The 20,579-nt window shown below is 32.0% G+C and overlaps 1 protein-coding gene across 1 annotated transcript; it reads left to right on the plus strand.

The window, feature by feature from the left end:
- Positions 1 to 4,547: 4,547 nt before the first annotated feature.
- Positions 4,548 to 5,309, plus strand: LOC120083255 (cysteine proteinase inhibitor 1). Its single transcript, XM_039038929.1, has one exon. The coding sequence runs from the start codon at positions 4,703 to 4,705 to the stop codon at positions 5,054 to 5,056; it is 354 nt and encodes a 117-aa protein (XP_038894857.1). The 5' UTR covers positions 4,548 to 4,702; the 3' UTR covers positions 5,057 to 5,309.
- The last annotated feature ends 15,270 nt before the right edge of the window (positions 5,310 to 20,579 follow it).

The raw sequence follows: 20,579 nt of genomic DNA on the forward strand, positions 1-20,579 counted from the left end.
GCATGTTAACGATGATATAGAACTATCACTAATAGCATGATATCAGTAAGATCATTGATAGCATCTTATCAGTGATGTAGTGAAAGAAGCTATCACTGATAACCACGATATGAGTGATGTTAGTGATATCGGTGATAGAATTTAGGTGATATCTATATATCGAGTTTCTTTCAAAGGTGATAACTAGTTATAGAAGTCTATAATTGATAGCCTTAAGTGTTAATATGTCAAGGTTGGTTCTAATTGATGAAAGTCTATCAGTGATAGCGATTGATAGCTACTATTAGTGATAGCCATGATAAAAGATTATTAATGATAACTACTGTGGTAATCAAAGTTGTTGGTCTTCTTTCAAAGTTGATCACTACTTATAAATCTATCATTGATAGTCATTGATAACCTTAAGTATTGATATTTCAAGGTTGATTCCAATTGATGAAAGTGAATCAATGATAGCTACTGATAATTGATAGCAAACTAAAAGCTAATATTTCAAGATTGTATTAATTTTTCTCAAATTGAAAGCTATCATTGATAACAACTATCATCGATAGCAATTGCTAGAAGCTATCAGCGATAGTAGTTGATAGCAGCTATTAGTGGCTATCACTGACAGCTGCTATTAGTGATAACTTTTAATTTGAGAAAACTGGGAAGAAGCGAGCAAAATGGTGGTTAGGCATGAGTTTTTTTAGACTTTTATCATTTTTTTTTATTTATATATACAATTATTTTATCCTTATATTATATATTCTATTATTTTAGGCTTGAATTCTATTTATGCAACTAGGCCAATTTGATAATAACAATAACCATTTTTTAAGCCTCAAAACTTCATCATTACAAAGGAAAAGGAGCATAAGAAATGATATACGTGTGAATGTAAATTAGTTTACATTAGGTCCAATAAAGTGAAAAAACATGGAACATTCTGCCAGCATATCCATATGCATATGCACATGCACGGCCCAATTTTACCTAAAACTGTGGGCCTCACTCAGCTTGTTTGTGGTGGACCCACCAATTTGGACCTGTTTTCCCTCACGTTTGGCCCTACACCTACACTCACCAACTTTACTCCACTACGCTTTTTCCACCTATGCTCCCCTCCATTGTCATCTACGCCACTCAAAAATATTAATATTCAATATATCTTCTACTACTTTCATTTCTTCTCCATATCAACAATATAGTTCCACCTCCAACTTCTAATTTGTTGGGCTAATTAAAAATACATTTATAATCAATATCAATTTCAACCTAGTTTAATTGTTTAAAATAGTACGAGGATGTTTGAGATACTAAGTTGATCATTATAGTCTCTATAGTTTATAATAGTCGATATCTGGGATTCATACTATTGTAGTCTCAATCATAATAATCAATTTTTTAGGAGTATACTATTTTTGTTAGTTTAGGAAATAGTAAACAATATAACAAAGAGAAAAAATGGGGGACGAGTAGGAAATAGTAAACATTGAAATAAATAATGAAATAAGAGGTGTGAAGGAAATAGTAAACACTGTAACAAAGAGATAAATAAGTGATGAATATGAAATAGTAAATACTGTAACAATGAAGGATTTGGACAATACTATAGTTAGTTGTAGGTTATAATAATTGAAATATCAACAATTTGAAGGGAACACTTCGATTCCGTAACGAAAGCGATGTAATCGCATGCTTTCATTTCTTATTATAAATTAAAAACATACTAAAAAAGTAAATGAATTAAGCATAGGAGAATTATACCTTTATCAAAACGTAGTTGCACAAGGATTTGGCTTGTAAGAGTCTTCTTGAAAGAAAAGGAAAATTAGAGAACCTTTCTCTTCGTTTTGGGAGAATTTCAGAGAAGATGCGTGAATTACTTGCAAATTTTTCTCTATAGAATCTAATTAGCGCAACACTTATTATTTATATTAATATTTTAATATCTCATATTAAAATAAAAATATCTAATTATTTGAATCATCTTCAAATAATTTAATTATCTCACATTATATAGTTTAAATTAATTATTTGAATCGTATTCAAATACATTAATTCTTCCATATAATAAAATTTTAATTTTGAATCTCACTCAAATTAATTTTATGATAATGTATCGTAATATATTAATACTTATATTAATTGTAACAAATATAACAAATATATTTATCCTTCAATAAATTTGAACATTTCGATTTTTCTTTCAATACATTTGGTCTATGTTAGTCATTGTGATCTAGCAAAGAGACGTTATGAACCTACAGATTATAGACTCTAATGATACGAGATTAATTAACTAAACTCTTTAATTAATTAATATTCATTCATTAACTATAGGGCAAACCACTATAGACTTATAATTGCACTCTTATACACGGCAGGACAAGTTGTATCTATATAATTATTACAGACAAGTTGGTCCTTCACAAGTTGTTCGTATATACAGTTGGGTAAAAAATTTGTTTCACCCCTATAATTACCTCTATCTTCTTAAATATCACTGATTCTCTAATGAATGATTTGTTTATGGTTCAACCATAAGCCAAGTCTCTTTTGGGTCAGTGAAAGGTTAGTGTTCCATTGCTCAAGTCTCTGAGATAGCACATAACTACTCATCGACTTTCCCTATATGGGAATGAGTAAATTTCATCTTGTAAAATTACATTCTCAACTCCCTATTCCCAACACCCTATTTGGTAAAATCCCCAAAATGGTAGACATATTTAGTCGGCAACTCATGCCACTTTCATCCCATGCAAATCAAAAGACGAACCCTCACAAGTAGGAGTTCATAACTCACTTAAGATTAAGATCGAGTCATATATGATCATCATATGAATATATTAATCTCTTCAATTAGTAGATTTACAAAGAGAAATTAATTATTTCAAACTCTTTGTATAGGATACCTCCACCTACATATCTCCACATGAACGATTTGGATAAAATCATTTATAACAATTACACAGTGAGAGTCATATCCATAGTGGCACAAGGATAAGACACCCAATTTTATCCATATACTACATACCATTTAGGTTATTGCTGGAACATAATCTACTTGTATGTTAACTACATATGGTTCAAGATTACATTTAATGACCTTAAATATTTACTATAATAGACAAGTAAATATTTATTAAATAACTAATCAATTATGAGGTTTTTAGACAAAAATCCAGACACAATTATCTTACCTCCAAACATGACTCCCAATTACACATAGGGGTTGTTTGGGCCCCAATTTCAAGTGGTGGAGTGAGTACTTGAGATTGAGGCTCAAACAATCTCTATATGTATTAAGTAGTTATATTTTAAAAGTCTATTAATTAAATCAAATATTTCAAACACAAAAAATTAGACAATCGGAACAATTAATTAAAAAAAAAAACTTAGAAACTAAAATAGGTCATTTTAAAAGCTTATTTTTTAAAAAATAAACTAAAAAGTCAAAATATCATTTCTAATCTGTTACTTCATTTTCATTTTCTTTTAGTCATTCATGCTTTCAAATATTCAAATTCAATCTATGTACATTCAATAAATCTTCAAATTTATATAGATAAAATATTTTTAGTCTCTAAATTTCAAAATGTTACACTTCTAATTTTTAAATTTTGGAGTTTGGTTTCAATTTAGTCTTTAGATTTCAAAATCTACACTTTTAATATTAATTTATCGATAAATACTCATTTTAGCCTTCGTCGTTAATGTTTATTAATTAATTTTAAAATAATTATGAAGTAAAAATTTAAAACTAGTTTTAATATTGATGAAAAAACAATAAAACTCAATTAATTATAATTCTATTAATTTTATTAAATTAATTAATAAACATCAACACTAAAGACTATAAGTGAATATCTAGTAAAGAAAAATTCATGATAAAATGCAAATATTGAAATCTATGGACTAAATTGAAATAAAACACAACTCTCAAGTATTAAATCGTAATATTTGAAACTTAAAAGACTAAATAAAAAATGAAACTCAAAATTTTAAAACTAAAATTACAATATTTTAAAAGTACGAGACTAAATATAGAATCTAAATCAAAATATAATGATTGAAAAAAGGTGTTATTAGAAGTTAGAAGTTCAATTTTCTTTCTTGTAGTTATTATTAAAAATAAATAAATAAACAAACAAAACTTTTTCCTATCTATTTTAGGAAGATTTTAAAAAATAAAAAAATAAACAAAAAAATATTTATACAAATAACAAAATTTAATTATAGTTGTGATGACATTGCTATTAATGTCTATCACAAATCAACGTTGATAGGTCTATCAATAATAGAAACTGATATAAGTCTATTATTTTATCAGTATTTATGTCTATTATTTTATCAAGTGTTTATCAATAATAGAAATCGATAGTTGATAGTTGTTTTATTGATAGAAACTGATACAAGTATATCACAATAGAGGTCGATAGAAGTCGATTAATAACTATACGTATTATTTTTGCTATTTTTACAAATAGTTTGACATTATTTTCTAGCCGTGAAAATCTCTCTTTATTTGAAGGGCACTAAAATGAGACTTGTGAATAAGGGTTGGCTAGGAAGAAAGGCGTTCCAATTCTGTGCAAGTGGTCCGGTTTCCGCGTCCTTCGAAAATTCCTATAAATTGCCCCCTAAAACCACTCCTCCAAGCAATTGCCCTAAATAATTTCCCTTCATTCATTCATTCCTTCCCTCAACGGTTACAATGAATTCCCGCTCCGCTTCTCTTTTCCTCATCCTTCTTCTCCCCCTCCTCTCCGCCGTCGTCGCTCGGAAGGGCGCTCTGCTCGGCGGCTGGAAGAAGATCGACGACGTTAATGATCCGCACGTTCAAGAGATCGCAATGTTCGCGGTGACCGAGTACAACAAGCAATCCAAAGGCGTAACGATCGAATTCAAGTCCGTCGTCAGCGGCGAAACGCAGGTCGTTTCTGGAATCAACTACCGCCTCGTTATCGACGCAAAGAGAGGCGAATCGGTTGGCAAATATCGGGCGATGGTCTGGGAGAAGCCATGGGAGAATTCCAAGAAACTTACGTCCTTCAAGCCTTTTGCCTAATTTCACCAGTAAAAGCCCTAATTTGCCTTCTTATTGTGCTGTTTGTTGTGTCAGTATTTGGTAATTAGGTAAAATAAATTTGAATTTCCTAGTAATAATTTCTGGAGAAATCGTTTGTGGATTCTGTTTGGTTATCAGATGGATCTCTGTTTTCTTCGTAATCATAATTATTTCTGTTAGTTTGTAATTTTATATTAAAAATATTTTGTTATAAAGGTCTCAGATACTATTGGGATTTCTTATCTTCATAAAAGGGAAATGAATAATAAATTATAGATACTTTATCTATGGAAATGCTCTTGTACATGCATTAGTGAATTAAATACTATTTCACTTGCAAATTGGGTTGGAAAAGACAAAAGCTATAAATTTCTATGGATAATTGATCATTCAATCAAAGTTATCAAACCACTTTTCTTTTTTGGATAAACTATTGTACTAGATATTTTTGGGAGGAGAGTGAAATTTTATTTCTTGATTTCACTGTTTATTATTATGTTAAAAAAAAATTCGATCAAATCTCATAATTATTTATAGATTTTAATTTTATTTAATTTTAATATTTTTTTAATAATTTATTTTTTATCAACTCTTAAAATAGTTTCTTTGCCATTTTTTCATTATATAAATTGAATCTTAATTCAATAAATGAAAATAATTAAATTAAATTAGATTCTTACACAGTTATGTTATGACCCGATTAACTCAACCAATCCAATCCCATAAGGGTTGGGTTGGATTCATTTTTAATGAGCATAAATATGTTGGATCTAAAAAAAATTTCAATCCAATTCAACTCATCTATTTACTATATTTTATGTTTAAATATTTAAAATTGGTTTAATTTCTAATTTTACACTCTTAAATTTCTCGAAGATAACAAAAAAAAAAAAAAAAAATTAAAGTACTAAAATTACTTCCAACATGTCATGTCTTAGTCAGTCCTCACATAATTTTACACATGTATATATTGTATTTTATTAAATATAAAAAATATTCATTTAAAATCGAATTATTATAAAGATTTTTTTATTTAAAATGTAATATATTATGAAGTGTGCCCACAAAATCGGGGCTTGCTTGTGGTTAATTGGTGAAAACTATACTAATCTAGCGACCAGAATTCGAAACCTCTAGAGGCAACCTTTTACCTTTTTCATTTTTAACTTTTTGTTATATATATATTTACAATGGGTTAAAAAACTTAATTCCATTTTTATTTTTTCTCATATATGTGTTCATTTTTTTTTTAGTTTTTTGTAATTAAGGTATATAAACACCATTTTCACATATAAATTTTTTGTTTTGTTATTGATTTTTTCCATTATTTTAAAATTACATTCAAGTAAGTTTAATTCTAAGTTTTTTAAATGGTGACTAACAAATATCTAAATTTTCAATTTTAACTCTAATAAAACCCTTCAAAATATATAAATTTTCAATTTAGTATCTTAAAATTTCATGAAATAATAAAAATGCTTAAAATTAACTATTGTATTAGATAACTTTTTTGTTTTTATTGAAACCTCAAAATTTCAATTTTGTAGTAAAAAATTACATTATTTTTTAAAAATAAAATATGAGAGTATATATTAGACATAAAAATCGAGATGTCAATGATGTAGTATATATATTTTAAAATTTAAAAACTATAAATGATTCTCATTTATATGTTAATAGGTTAAAATTATAACTTTCTCTAAAGTTGTGCCCTCACATAAAATTTATATAGGCCACTGGTCATAGCAATTTGGGTTGTAGTGTTTTGGGAAAAAGGAAAAGGCTTTGTTTATTAATAACAATTTTATGAGTGCACTTTTTGGGGAAAATAGTAGGTGTAAACGTGTGATTGGTGGGTTTTTCTCAACAAAAATACAAAAGAGGTGAGAGGAAGGGATAATCTAGTTGGAAAAAATAATTTAACCATTGAATTTAATGCTGGAAGGGACAAAATTTCATCGAAAAGAGTAAACTACACGGGATTTAAAGAAAGAAAAAGATTTTATTTTATTATTATAAAATTGAGAAACAAAACAAAACTCACGTATCGAATAAAATTCATACTAGGTTGTTATTATAGACATGCATGCACACATATCATTCAAATTGACATTTTCCATGCTTTAATAAAACCAAATACATACCATAAAATAATTATCTTTTATTAAAAATAAATAACTGAAATTCATTTAATAAAGTACCCTTAAAAAAACATAAAACAAAACAAGAAAGTTCTCCTAAAAAGTTTAAGAATACGAAAACCAGAACTTCAGGCTCAAATGTCAAGACTAAGTTTTAAAACATAAAAATCCTGAAAAACATGAGCAAAAGCATATGATTGGTCTCAATGACTCGATCACGGATTCTGCTTGTCATTCTCGTATTCTTACCTTTACCTGAAAAAGAGATATGAGAAAGAACGAGTATAAAATATTCAGTAAGTAACCCGACTACCGGGGTCAGATTAAGCATCTATGTCTTCTAGATGCTACCTTCTAGTGGAACACGCATAAACCTCTACTTTCCATGGGATGATTATCTAGTGGATAATTGAACCCGCCCTATCGTAGATGAGATGTACCACAAACCTCTAATGAAATCTCGTAGGAGATCACTAATTTTTTATGAAGTCTCAAAGAAAATCACAACCTCTGTTGAATCTCGAAGGAAACACAAATCCATGGTGAAATCCTGAAAGAGATCACTAACCTCTGGTGAACCCCGAAGGAAACACAACCTCTGGTGGATCCCGGAGGAAAAACCACCTTTGGTGAATCTCGAAGGAAACACAACCTCCGGTGGGTACATAACTACGGGTAGGGGATAATTATCACTATCATAAATAACATGCATCATAAAATATAATCCCATAAACATGCAAATATATCATCATACACATACAATCTTTTAGCAAAACATATGAGAATTCATGCATCTTGTTGTACATAGTCTTAAAATCCTAATTTTTAAATCCTTTCGCCTAGCACAAAGGCGGTTCCAAATAGTAAGATTACTTACCTAGTAATTAATCTCTTAAAACCTTTGGAAGACTTGAATCAACCCTATAACATAAATTACAAATTTTAATTTAGCACCCATGGCCCAAAATAGTAAATCCCAATTTTAAATTTATCCTTTGGGGTTTAAATCTTCAATTAACCAAATTAATCCAAATGTCTCCAATTTAACTTATCGAAGTTGTGGCTTGGTCTAAAATAAATTCTAACACCCAGTTCAATTGGCCAACCTGCACATAAATTAAATCCAAAACTAATAACTTAATTTTCCACAAATACTCTTAATCCAAAAGGACCAAAGTGCTAGAATTCACCCAAAAACTTATCGAACTTTAACAATTTTTCTGTCGAAAAAATTGGTCTCTACCTTGATGGCAAGGTCTCAAAAATCTCCAACCCTTGATTCTAAAGTCCAAACATAAAGAAATATTAACAATTTAACCCAAAACCAAATGAATAATCTAGCCCTTCAAACAAAAACCAAAATCTTGCCCAAAATAAGCCAACATTATATCCAAAGCAAGATTTAGGCGAACAAAGCAGTGGTAGTGGCAGCGCGGACCATCAACGATGGCTGTCGGAGACGTGGTGAGACGGAGGGCGGCAACAGCCGCTAAGGCAACTATGGCGTTGGCTGAAGAAAACCACGTGGAGAAGCGGTAGCTACGGGCATGTCCAGATCTGAGGCAGTAGACGACGCGACAACAGACACGACGAAGGGATCTCATGGAAGACGACTAGGCTCAACGACGAGCACGGTGAATGGCGTAGAGGCGGCTGGAGTCGACGACGCTACGGCTGGGATTTCACAGCTAGGATGCTTCGCGTGAAGGAGTACAATTGGGAAAAATGGTCTATTGGAGGTTTTTTTTTTTTTTTTTTTTTTTTGGAAAAAATGACCATTTTTAAAAAGAATGTATTTTTGACCTCTTATAGGTAGGAAAAGACCATTATGCCTTTTTTTAAGGAAAAAAAATTCAAAACCTCAATTCCTCCCTCCATGACTGTTTTCTTGCAACCCTTCAAATTCCTTTCAAAACTCCTCACAACTACTCACAATTCCTCACATTCTTTCAATTTTTCTTCAATATTTCAGTTCATCATCTTCAAGTTCATCAGTTCATCTTCATCAAGTAAGTATTTATGCACATTTTAGGAGAGTTTTGGATTTGGATTTTTTGGCATATTGATTTTATGGGTTTTCATGGGGTTTCATAATTTTTTAGATTTCTTTGTTAAAAAAAGTTGCATTTTAGAATGATTTTGATGCTTATAGATAGTATATGAGTTGATTTGTACATTAGAAACCATTTTTTTTTTTACTTTAAACTCCGATTTTTGAACTTTGAACATCTCCATTGATGAAGCTCAACCGGGCTTCTTTATATATTCATCGGGCGGGGGAAATTGTGATCGGGCGAGGGAAATTGTGACTGGGCGACATTGGGAAGGGGGTCGGGAAGGCTTGACCGAGAAAGGGGACAGGCTGGGTAAGATGGGGCGGGACCGGGCTAGTTGGATAGAGACATTGACCGAGAAGAGATGTGGGATCAGGAAGGAACTGTCGGGTATGGGTTTGGCCCAGTCCCAGGACTGGCTGGGTATGGGGCCGGGTGATTTGGGAAATGGGACGGGACCAGGCGAGAAGAGGGAGGGACGGTCAGAGTAGTTTGTGGCCCAATGGATTGCCCAGGTATGGGGTCAGGAGACTCGGGAAATGAGGCGAGGCCAGGTGAGAAGGGGTGAAGAGGCGAGTGGTCCAAAAAATAAGCTACTGATTTTTGGCCCGACCAGACCCAGCACAAGACCAAAAACCAGTACCTTATTTTTTTTGGACTGGGAAGGGGCTGAACCGAGCAATCTTCAAACCTAGCTACTGGTTTTTGGCCCGATCCTGGGCCTGGGCGGGTATTGGGCCGGGCCAAAAACCAGTAGCTTTTCGGTTTTTTTTTTTGAATTGTTAAATATTCTAACACATTGTTGTGTTGTGTTGAGTTCTAATTTATCTATTTGATGAAAAATGTAGGTTATAATGGAACTAAAAATGAAGGTTATCCTAATGATCATTTTCCTACCGCCCTTTCATGTTGTTCCTATATAGGAAAGACTATCCCTAAAATTAAGAAAAACTAACTCCCACACAATTAGCATGTTTAGACAAACATGTTTTGGTCCTCTCCTTGATACAAACATCACCTTCAATGGACCACTTATCTATTATATTTTTCTTCGAGAGGTAGAGGAACCTAGGAAAGATGTTATTAGTTTTAATCTTATGAGGAATAAGGTATCATTAAGCCAAATGGAGTTTGACCTTATTACAGGACTAAAATATCAAACTAGAACTGTGAGGGAAGAAAATTCTTTTGTCAAACTCAGAGCTAAGTATCTAAATGACAATAAGGGTATGAAGGCATATGAGTTGGACTCTATTTTTCCAACATTTGAGTTTGAAAACGATGTTGATTCAATGAAAATTGCATTGTTTTATTTTATTGAGTTGGCTATGATGGGTAGAGAGGGAAAAAAAACAAATAGATTTTGAAAATTTAACAATCATAGATGACTGGATTGATTTTGTAATGAGGTCTGGAGCAAGAAATTTTTTGGAAATACAATCAAACAATTTAACAAGGACTGAAAGATAAAGCACTGGCGTATAAGGGCAACGCAAATGGAAAACAACAGACATACAGTCTTTACGGCTTTCCCCATGTTTTTCAGGTAATTTAGTTAATTTGATTTAATGAATATTCATTGAATTACACCATTAATACATACTTATATTTCATATAGGTATCGATATACGAAACGATTTAATCATTATCTAGTCATGTTGCAAACAAGTTGAATTACAATGCGATACCATGCATTTTGAGATGGTCGTGCTCACATTCTCCTCCATATGGAGTTATTAGAGACGAAGTCTTTGGGTCAGATGTAGTATATTCCTTTTTTTTTTTTTTAGTTAGAATTTTTTTTCATGATTATAGCTTCTTAGTTTATTTATTCATGATTACAATATTTTGTAGATAAGGATCACATTGCATCTCGTTCCATCTGAGGAAGAAATTCAGTTTATGAATCATGTTATGGAGTCACCCATCCTTCCAGTTGCACCACCTGCATCACCTCTACCCACAAATGATGGTGATGTTGCTAGACCACTGAAACTACCTCTACTCACAAAAGATGGCGATGTTGCTGGACCTTCGAACACCAAAGAGGTTGATCATAGTGATAGTCAACGAAGCCATCACGGGAAGACCAAGAAGAAACAAAAGAAGTATCGCAAATTGATTAAGTTAACCAAAGGTCTTGATCGTCACGTGAAAAGTTTGGAACGTGATCTAAAGAGTATTAAAAAGTACTTGCAACAATTATCGAAGGTAAGGATATACCATTGTGATACTTGTTGTCTGTTATCTTCATACGTAATTTATCCTATCTAATTCCTATGCATGATACTTATGCATGCAGGGAAAAGATGTTGATTGCACTAGAGGTGGTGACCATGGAGGTATGAGTGATCATGCTGTGACAAACGATGGTGATAGGGATGGTCATTCTCATGGAGCTCTAGGTGTTGTAGGTGGTGATATGATACCTGTGGTTCTAGGTGACGATGTTATAGATGATGAGTCGAGCATTGATAGACGAAAGGACGAGGTATGACCTTGTTGAGAAGTTAACGATCAAAACTATTGATGTAATATTGTCATTGAGAAGTTAAAATATATCACCATGATCTTTATTGTCTGTTCTTATCGTCATTGTCTTTCTATTTAGTATATAGGTAAATTTATGTTGTAATTCAGAATAATAATTGAAATTTTATTATTCTTTGGTCGTATCACACTATAATTGACATAGAAGTGTAGCCATCATCTATAAGTTCACAAGACTTTATTAATTGTGTAGGTTGATGAAAGTGTAGGTTGATGAAATATTTGTCTTCCTGCAGATCATATTTAAATGCTGAACCAAGATTTTCAATTTGTAAGGCTTCACCAAATTTAGGTAACTTCTTGTAGGATTCTTCTGGTGACCCCAAACAAGCACTAATGCTTCTTCCCTTACCCTCCATGCCTTGTCGTAACTTAAACTTGTTAGAATCAGAAAACATGTAGTGGAAGAAAAAACGAATCAATAAGCATTTTAATTCATTAATGCCTTTAAATTAAGCATGCTCATAAACTTATAAGAGGGTTTCATAACATACCTTTGTAGAACCACTTGAATCTCGATTTCAGTTGCAAATTTTCTCCAAATCAATTTGTGAACCACCTTAAGGCCTTCTTTACTATCCTCTTGGTGCCTTAGATTGAGTTATAGGACTTAAAATAAGCTTGGATTAAGGGAATTTAGAGAAGAAGATCACTGTTGCACCATGGAAGAAGACCTTCAAGCTCAAGTTTTTCAGCAAAAAGTTATGAAATGCATGCCCGATTTCCACTTCAATCTTTTCTATTTATTGTATGACTATCATGCAAAGAAGATTGCTGCATGAATTGCACCTCATGCTTGGAAATTTAACTAAATGAAAATAGTGGATAATGTGTGAGCTACTAAGTTGAAAGTGGAGAAACCCCACTTTTGAGATTTTTCCATTTTTAATTTTTTTTCTAAATTGATTTCCAAAATCAATTTTTATTTTCAAAATTGAAATCTTTATTAATTTTACAAAATTAATTCATTAATTAATTTTCTAATAAAACTAATAATAAATAATTAATTAAACAATTGAATTAATTCTAATTAATTTAATATCAAATATTAAATTAATTTAACACTAATTCCACCCTCATGAATCCCTATTCATGAATTTAATATTTAAATCATATTTAAATATTAATTGGTTCTCCAATTTCATTTAATTTCAAAATTAAACGCGTAATTATATCACATATAATTATTAATTCCCTTAACTCTAATTTGAACATTTCAAATGAACTTATCACACTACTCTAAGGCTAATCCATTTATGAGCTAGTAGGTGGACTTCGTGAACCTAGAGATCATGGGCTCCAACGATCTGAGATTAATTGGCTGAATTAACCCCATTTATTAACTGTTGGGTCACTCCACTAAAGTCTAGAATTACACTCCTCTCACTGTAGATATATTATGTCCACTCGATATAACCATAATTAGTAAGCTAATCCTACACAGGTTGTTCGTAATAACGGTTGGATCAAATGACTGTTTTACCACCGAGATTACCTCTTGTTCCTTAAGTCCCATCGATCCTCTAAGAACAATTGGTTTGTGATCCGATCAACAAACTGAGTCCCTCTCGGGCCAAGGAGAGGGTGGAGCCCCTTGTTCAAGACCTAAAGTCAACACTTAAAGAAACAACCTCTCTACTATCCTTAAAAGCGAGTAGGAATGAATTCCATCTTGCACTCTATGTCTCTAGCTATCTACCCGGTCTTACCCTTGAAATGAAGGTTTATTGAGCCGGCGCTATTGAGCCAACCCTCACCGATGCAAATCTAAAAATAATCCCGAATAAACAGGAGTTCATAGTTAACTCAAGATTAAGGTCAAGTTACTTAGGTCATCACTTTGAAATAGTCAGTCTTAAACCGTAAACAATGTTATAAAGTAAGAGTGACTTATTTCGTGGTCTGATCTTGTACAAACCCATTGTACAGGACGCCCCCACTCATCATGTCATAACATGTACAAATTAGGATCACATCGTTTGTAGCACTTTACAACTCTTTGTAACAACTACAGAGTGGGCCGCATCCAATAGTGTTATCAGAATAAGACACTCAACCTTATTCATATACTATAGACCATTTTGACTATTTACTTGAACCTGATCCACTTTTATGTCTCTACATAAAGTTCAAGTACTCATGTAATAGTCATGGATCTTTTAGTTTATTGGATTTATTTCTAAAACAAAATAAGTAATTCATATATTCAATAACAACTTATTGAATTTTCAGAATAAGTTTTAATTGTTTACAAACCATGAGTTTTAGGACATAAAACCCAACAAAACTTACACCATACTCTTGTTTATATCCTTCACAATGTCCTTCGATCTATATGAATGACTAACATCTTCAAACTTTGACGAAATTAAATGTCCGAGAACCCAACTAGAAGCTTGTCTATGATCGTTAGTCAATATTTCATTTCTACATGTGTGGACATTGTCATACTTAGAGATCTTAAATATTTCACAATTATTCAATTTAACGGTTCAAAGTCTTTTTTTGCATTCTTCAACTAAGCATATAACTTTGTATAATGTTGTGTTCGACTTCTTCACCCTAAACTGAAAGTTACCTCTAATTGCTAACATAGATAACCGCATCTTTAAATCCTTCTTAGATATAAATATGTCACCAACTTGCACATCTTCAGAAGAATAAGACTGACCTGGCATGACGATTGTGCTACTAGATGGATGTGATAAGTCACGACCTGTTGCATGAGACGAGCCTCCATAGTCTTCAATTGTTCGTTCTTCTCCATGAAGTGTATGGTGAGTATTAATCTTGGGTTCCTCTCCATCATCCTTCTCCCTCCAAGACTAATCATTGAAATATTGACCTTGGTCTACATCATCTCCTAAGTTATGAGTTGCCAAATTACTAGGCGATGAAGTAAGTGATGGATTAAAATATGTGGGAAAAAATGGACTATTTGACTCCATCTTGCAATGTACTGGCCTAGATATTGAAGGGATTTCTTCAGTTCGTCGAATATGTGAATTTTTTGGATGAAATCCTTGATTACTTGAACACTTTGGAAGTGTGGATACGTAAAGAGGTATTACTGAGACATCTTCCCATGTAAGGAATGTGTGTAGATTTTCATCATTCTGAATTACAAATGCAAGGGCTTTGGATCTCAATTGAAGTATACATCTTATAACAAGATTATACTCATCTGACACTATACCATTTATCCTATAAACTTTGGTCAGGAATTCATTATAGGTCATGTCGATCTTAATGTCACACCCTCGTAACTCTCCTCCATTGTAATCCTTTTTTCTTTCATTCCAAATGCCACCGAAACAAATCCAAACACGAGGCATTTTCCTACAATTTATAACAAAAATGTATTAATGTAATGTAGTTAAAGAAAAAACAAAATAAAAAAAAGAAACTAAAAAGAAAAAAATTGGCACGGTCGTCCACCCGACCGAGTACAATACCAGGCCGAAAAACAGAATGCTTAGTTTTTGTACGCCCGACTGGGCTAGTGTTAACTCTACGGGCCCCGGACCAGTCCCAGTCTGGTTCCTATCCCGTACCTAAAAAACCGGATCAATCAATTAATTTCATACTCGGTGAAGACCCGGTGAAGCCTGATTGAGAATCAAACTTATTCCAACAATTATTTTGTACTCGGTGAAAACTGATCGGGTAATTTTAACTCATTTGCTTTCTACCTGGTGAAGCCCTACCGAGAATTAAACTTATTCCAACAATTATTTTGTACCCGGTGAAGCCCGACCGGATAATTTCAATTCATTTGCTTCCTACCTGGTGAATACCCGGTGAAGCCCGAGCGGGTATCTTAAAAAAAAATTTCCATCTTTTTTTCATGTTTTTATTTTAATTTATAAATATCAAATGCAAGACATTATAAAAAGAAAAGAAACAATCAACAAAACAAGCATAAATAAAACTCCAAAAAGATCGTTTATTTTTGTCAATTTTTCCAGAAATTATGGAACTATTGAATACATACAAAATGAATTACATACCTTCTTACGGAGTGTACAAAATTATAACTTCATAAAATACAAGTTTTGGACGTGACAAAGTTCGTTCTGGAATAATTTGGTGAAGAGAACTTTTTGTGGGTTGTAAACAAATCAAATTTGGTGGTGGAGAATTTTGTGTGAATATTTTTTGTTAATGATTTTTGGATAAATTATTCTTTTGTCAATGAATGTAGGTGAATAATTTTTGGTGAATTAATTTGGTAGGTTGGTTGTTGAAATTGGAAATGAGAATTTAATAAGGGGCATAAGAGTATGAATTTTTTGTGTGAATAACTTTTTGTTAATGGTTTTTGGATAAATTAATTTTTTGTGAATAAATTTAGGTGGAGAATGTGAATTAATTTGATAGTTGAAATTGAAGGTGAGAGTTTAACGAGGGACATAAGAGTAATTGTACAACCAATATTTATCTTGCTTACATCATTTTCATTATTAAGAGATAAAAAAAACTTGTTTTTTTAAAAATGGGTCAAAAATATAATAACAAACTTTTAATAGGTCATTTTTCCCAATTTTTCAAGATTATTATTATTATTTTTTTTAAAAAAAAAAAAAATTTCTTCCTCATTCAGCGTGTGAGAGAGGGAGAAAAGCTAATAATAATTTTTTTCTCTCTTCTATCTTATTTCATCACTTAATTCCAATATGATATACACATAAAACCAATCCTTCCTTTTTCCCTCTCCAATTCCAAATCCACGATCCTTTGGATTTTAAAAAAATCCAAATTCTAATACATCGATTTAATTTTGATTATCTCCTCCAAATTATAAACATAAACCAAATCGATAATTTGACATAAATCCCAAATTCTCCTTAACTTAAATTTAAAATCCAAAATCTTTCATTGAAGCACAATTTTTAAAATTGAATTATATTTTCCCAATAATTCAATTCAACCTCCAAAATTCAAAATGATTCTCAAATATTACAAACAATCGAAATTAAATTTAATTTGGGATACCACATATTTTGTCTGAAGTTTGGGGTTAGTGTCTATTTGATCCGTTATTAATAATTGGACACGGACAATTTTTATCTTATTCTCTCCCTTCTGTTCTCAGAACTTTGCCGACATCAATACATGCATTCACGATCTCTCAACTCTCTTTCTCCTTCTCTTCTTATTGGCATTGTAGCTTTAATTGAAGCTAAGAGAAAAACTTCCTCCATTCTAGATCTGAAACAAGGGATATGTTTTTTTTTTGTTTTTTTGTTTTTTTTGTTTTTTTTGTTTTTTTTGTTTTTTTTTTTATCGATTTCGTATCAATTTTAAATCCTACCAATGGTCAAATGATCCATTTTAGTTCAAATTCGAACCTTTGAAATATTTTTGTTTCTTTCCGTTTCAAATTTTTGCACATTTACTCCCTAATTCTCCATTTATCTCTCCTCTGTTTCCTATTAATTAAATCTCACCACGAACTTCCAGAAACCAAAAAAAAAAAAAAAAAAAAAAAATCTCACTTTTCTTCTTCATTCGGTCATTTGCAAAAGTTTGAATCTTGTAGTTTTATTTTATGCTTGTATTTCCCCTTTTAACGTCTATGTCCCTTTTTACTTTATTCCTCAGCTCACCATTTCCAATGAAAATTGTGATTGAACCAACGATTTTCAAAGCTGCAAAGTCGGATATTTTCTCCCTGAAAGAACAGAGCACCTCTTAAAAATAATCTATTTTTCAGTTTAGATTGAGAGAGATATAAAGAGATTACCTAAAACCAGTGAATGATTTGAATAAGGAACATAGTATTGAGTTTTATGTCTCTCCATTGCTTAAAGTGATTGGAAACTTTGGTTCCACAAGCACTCCGTTCATCGGAGCATTTTCAGAGATCACTCAAAGCGAAACATTCCTTTGGGAGGAGTTGGGATTGAACCATCGGTGTTGTACAGTGTAGAAAACAATCCAAATTGGACTCCATTTCTTTTTACCTCTTTTGACGGTTGTGAAAAATCGAGAAAACAGAGTAGAAAGCCGATGAGAGAAAAACGAAAGAGAGAGGGGTTGTCAGGATTTGAGAGAAACAAGGGGCAAAAGGGGAAACAATGCTAAATGGGAGTGAGAACAAATTTAATTTGATATTAAATGAGAAGAAAATCGAAGAAGTTTTGACTCAAATACCTTAGATTTCTGTTTGTTTATAACTAACATGTAAAGATCAGCGGGTATAACCTTATAAATATTACTGATTTTGAATTCAAATTACACACATATACGGAGAGTGTTATCATCATTTTCTTAGTTTCCAGCAAACAACAAATCTGTAAGTAATTTTCATTAAGTAAAAGATTTCAGATCTTCCAGTAGACGTAGGCATTCTTGCTTAACCACGTAAACACTGTATCTCTTTCTTCTTCCCTTATCTTTCTTGTTCAATCGAGTAAATTCTTTACTGCAAATCGTCGATCGTTTACATTACAAATCGCATTGAGTAATCAAGTTATCGAGTCAATCGTACATCGATTCATCATTATCGAGTAGGTCCGAGTACATCGTTTTCACCCTCGAGTTGCACCATATCGTTCAAGAACCGTCGAGTACGATCGAGTATTAACTCTATTATCATCGAGTTGCATCGAGGATTTAATAGAGACTAGTCAGACGAGAAGGGAATTCTGATCGAGGATCGAGTAGCAAGGAATCGAGCGTCGAGTTCCAAGTATCGAGGATTTGACAGAATTGATTTGAGCCATTTCTTCATTTCTTCAATGGTGATCTTGAGTATTTGGGACTTGTGAAGGGTCATGAGCCCAACAAAAACTACTTTACAGGCTTGAAAACAAGACATCCTGAAACCTGATACTATTTCAAATCATCATCTAACAAATTTGATAGAGAATATCAAAAGAAGAAAGAAGAAGAAAACGAAATCTCCTTCTTTTTCCTGTTTCTCTTTTGCTTCTTCCTTTATTCATTTAGATTAGATTCCTTGCTGGTAATCCAAAACCCACAAACTCGTTTAGCTATTAAAAAAAATTCAAATTTGTTTCTTTAATCCTACAAAATCTGAGTTAACCCCAACAATTAAACCCTTTTCATTCAAAAACGAAACAACCCGTGAGCTCCAATGATTGTCCCTTGCAACTACTGCTTCTCTCTTAGCTTCAGTTAAACTACATTGATAAGGCAGTAACTAGTGAACGTCGGTGAATGCCGACGAGGAGAGAAGGAAAAAGAGATTTGAGAGATCGTGAATGCATGTGTCCATGTCTGCAAAGTTTCCCGAAGGAAGGCAGGAAGAGACCGAGAGGGAGAAAATAACAGTCACATGCCCAATCATCATATACAAGAACGTGAATAGGGTTCTAGGGTTTATTTTAAACTAATAAAAACTTTTTTTTTTCTAAATATACCCAATTAAAAAATTAATAAAGTTTTGTTAACAAGTAATTTATATATATATATATATATTGGAAAAATATTAAAAAGTTAAAAGTTAATTATGTTATATATTAAAAAAATAATAAAATGTAATATATATATTAATAAAAAATATTCGAGGCGGGGTCGGAGGTTAGGGACAGGGCGATATTTTTATGCACATAAATTCAATCCAATATAATCAAGAAGTTAATAATACTACTTTTAAGTACTCTATTTGAATCTTAACAAGACTAAATAATAAATGTAGAACTTTAAGAACTACCAATCAAAGTATACAAATATGAACAATTAACTTCAAGAACAAATATTGCAATTAATTTCATGTAATGAACTATAGTAACACATTAATTGCAAAATTAAAATAATATAGGGATAGAGAAATTAACACCAGAAATTTTTACAGTGATTCGATCAAACTCAACTTACATCTATTTTTCCAAGCCCCTCTTTGGATTTTGAATAAAGATTACATTGACTCTTTTCACGGATTAGAGCCTGTAATGACCTGACCTTTCGAACACTCAGACAAGGGTCGTTACGACATAATGTACATTCTCATTCAAACATTTTTAACATCATAATGTAAATATAGTGGAAACATAAATAACCATTTTAAACTGAAATATTAATTTAATAATAAAATCAATAACCAAAACATTTAGTTGGGATTCCAAATAAAACGTTTACAAAAAAAATGATCTAAAGAAAATCAGTGAAAAACATGTCATCTGACAACATACTGAAATGAAAAGAACAAAAAAAAGGAAAAAAAAAAAAAGAACATGTGTGGAAACGTTTTCTAATATCCCCATATGACTCTATCACGAGTCTCGTCTGTCCCTCGTCAGTCCATTCCTGTCATTGCCTGAAAGAAAAATATAAAAGAGGAAAGGATGAATATAACAATAACCAATAAGCGACTTGCTACTATTGGACCTTATAGGTTACCTATTACCTAGTTTATCTAGGTATCGGTGTCTACCTTTAATAACTCAATCGTAGTGATCCCATAGGGTCACTTATCAGTCATAGACATGATCTCGAAGGAACATGCATCAGTCATAATGTGTAATCCGAAGATACACAAATTAGTCATAAACATGAACATGAAGGAACATACATCAGTCATAATGTGTAACCTAAAGGTACACGAATCAGTCATAAATGTGCAAGTATACAGTCAAAAGTGTACACTTGCCCAAATAAGAAAAGCTAACAAGAACCCTATAACTTAGTATGCATCAGTTATCACATAACTCCTATGTTATGTTTTACAGTCGTTTATCTTAGGGGTAAAGTTTTTAGTTATATCCTTTAATCAACAGTACATTCATCAGTAAATCCACATGAACGTACAAA

The sequence above is a fragment of the Benincasa hispida genome, chromosome 8 (genome assembly GCF_009727055.1).
Source record: "Benincasa hispida cultivar B227 chromosome 8, ASM972705v1, whole genome shotgun sequence".
NCBI lineage: Eukaryota > Viridiplantae > Streptophyta > Magnoliopsida > Cucurbitales > Cucurbitaceae > Benincasa > Benincasa hispida.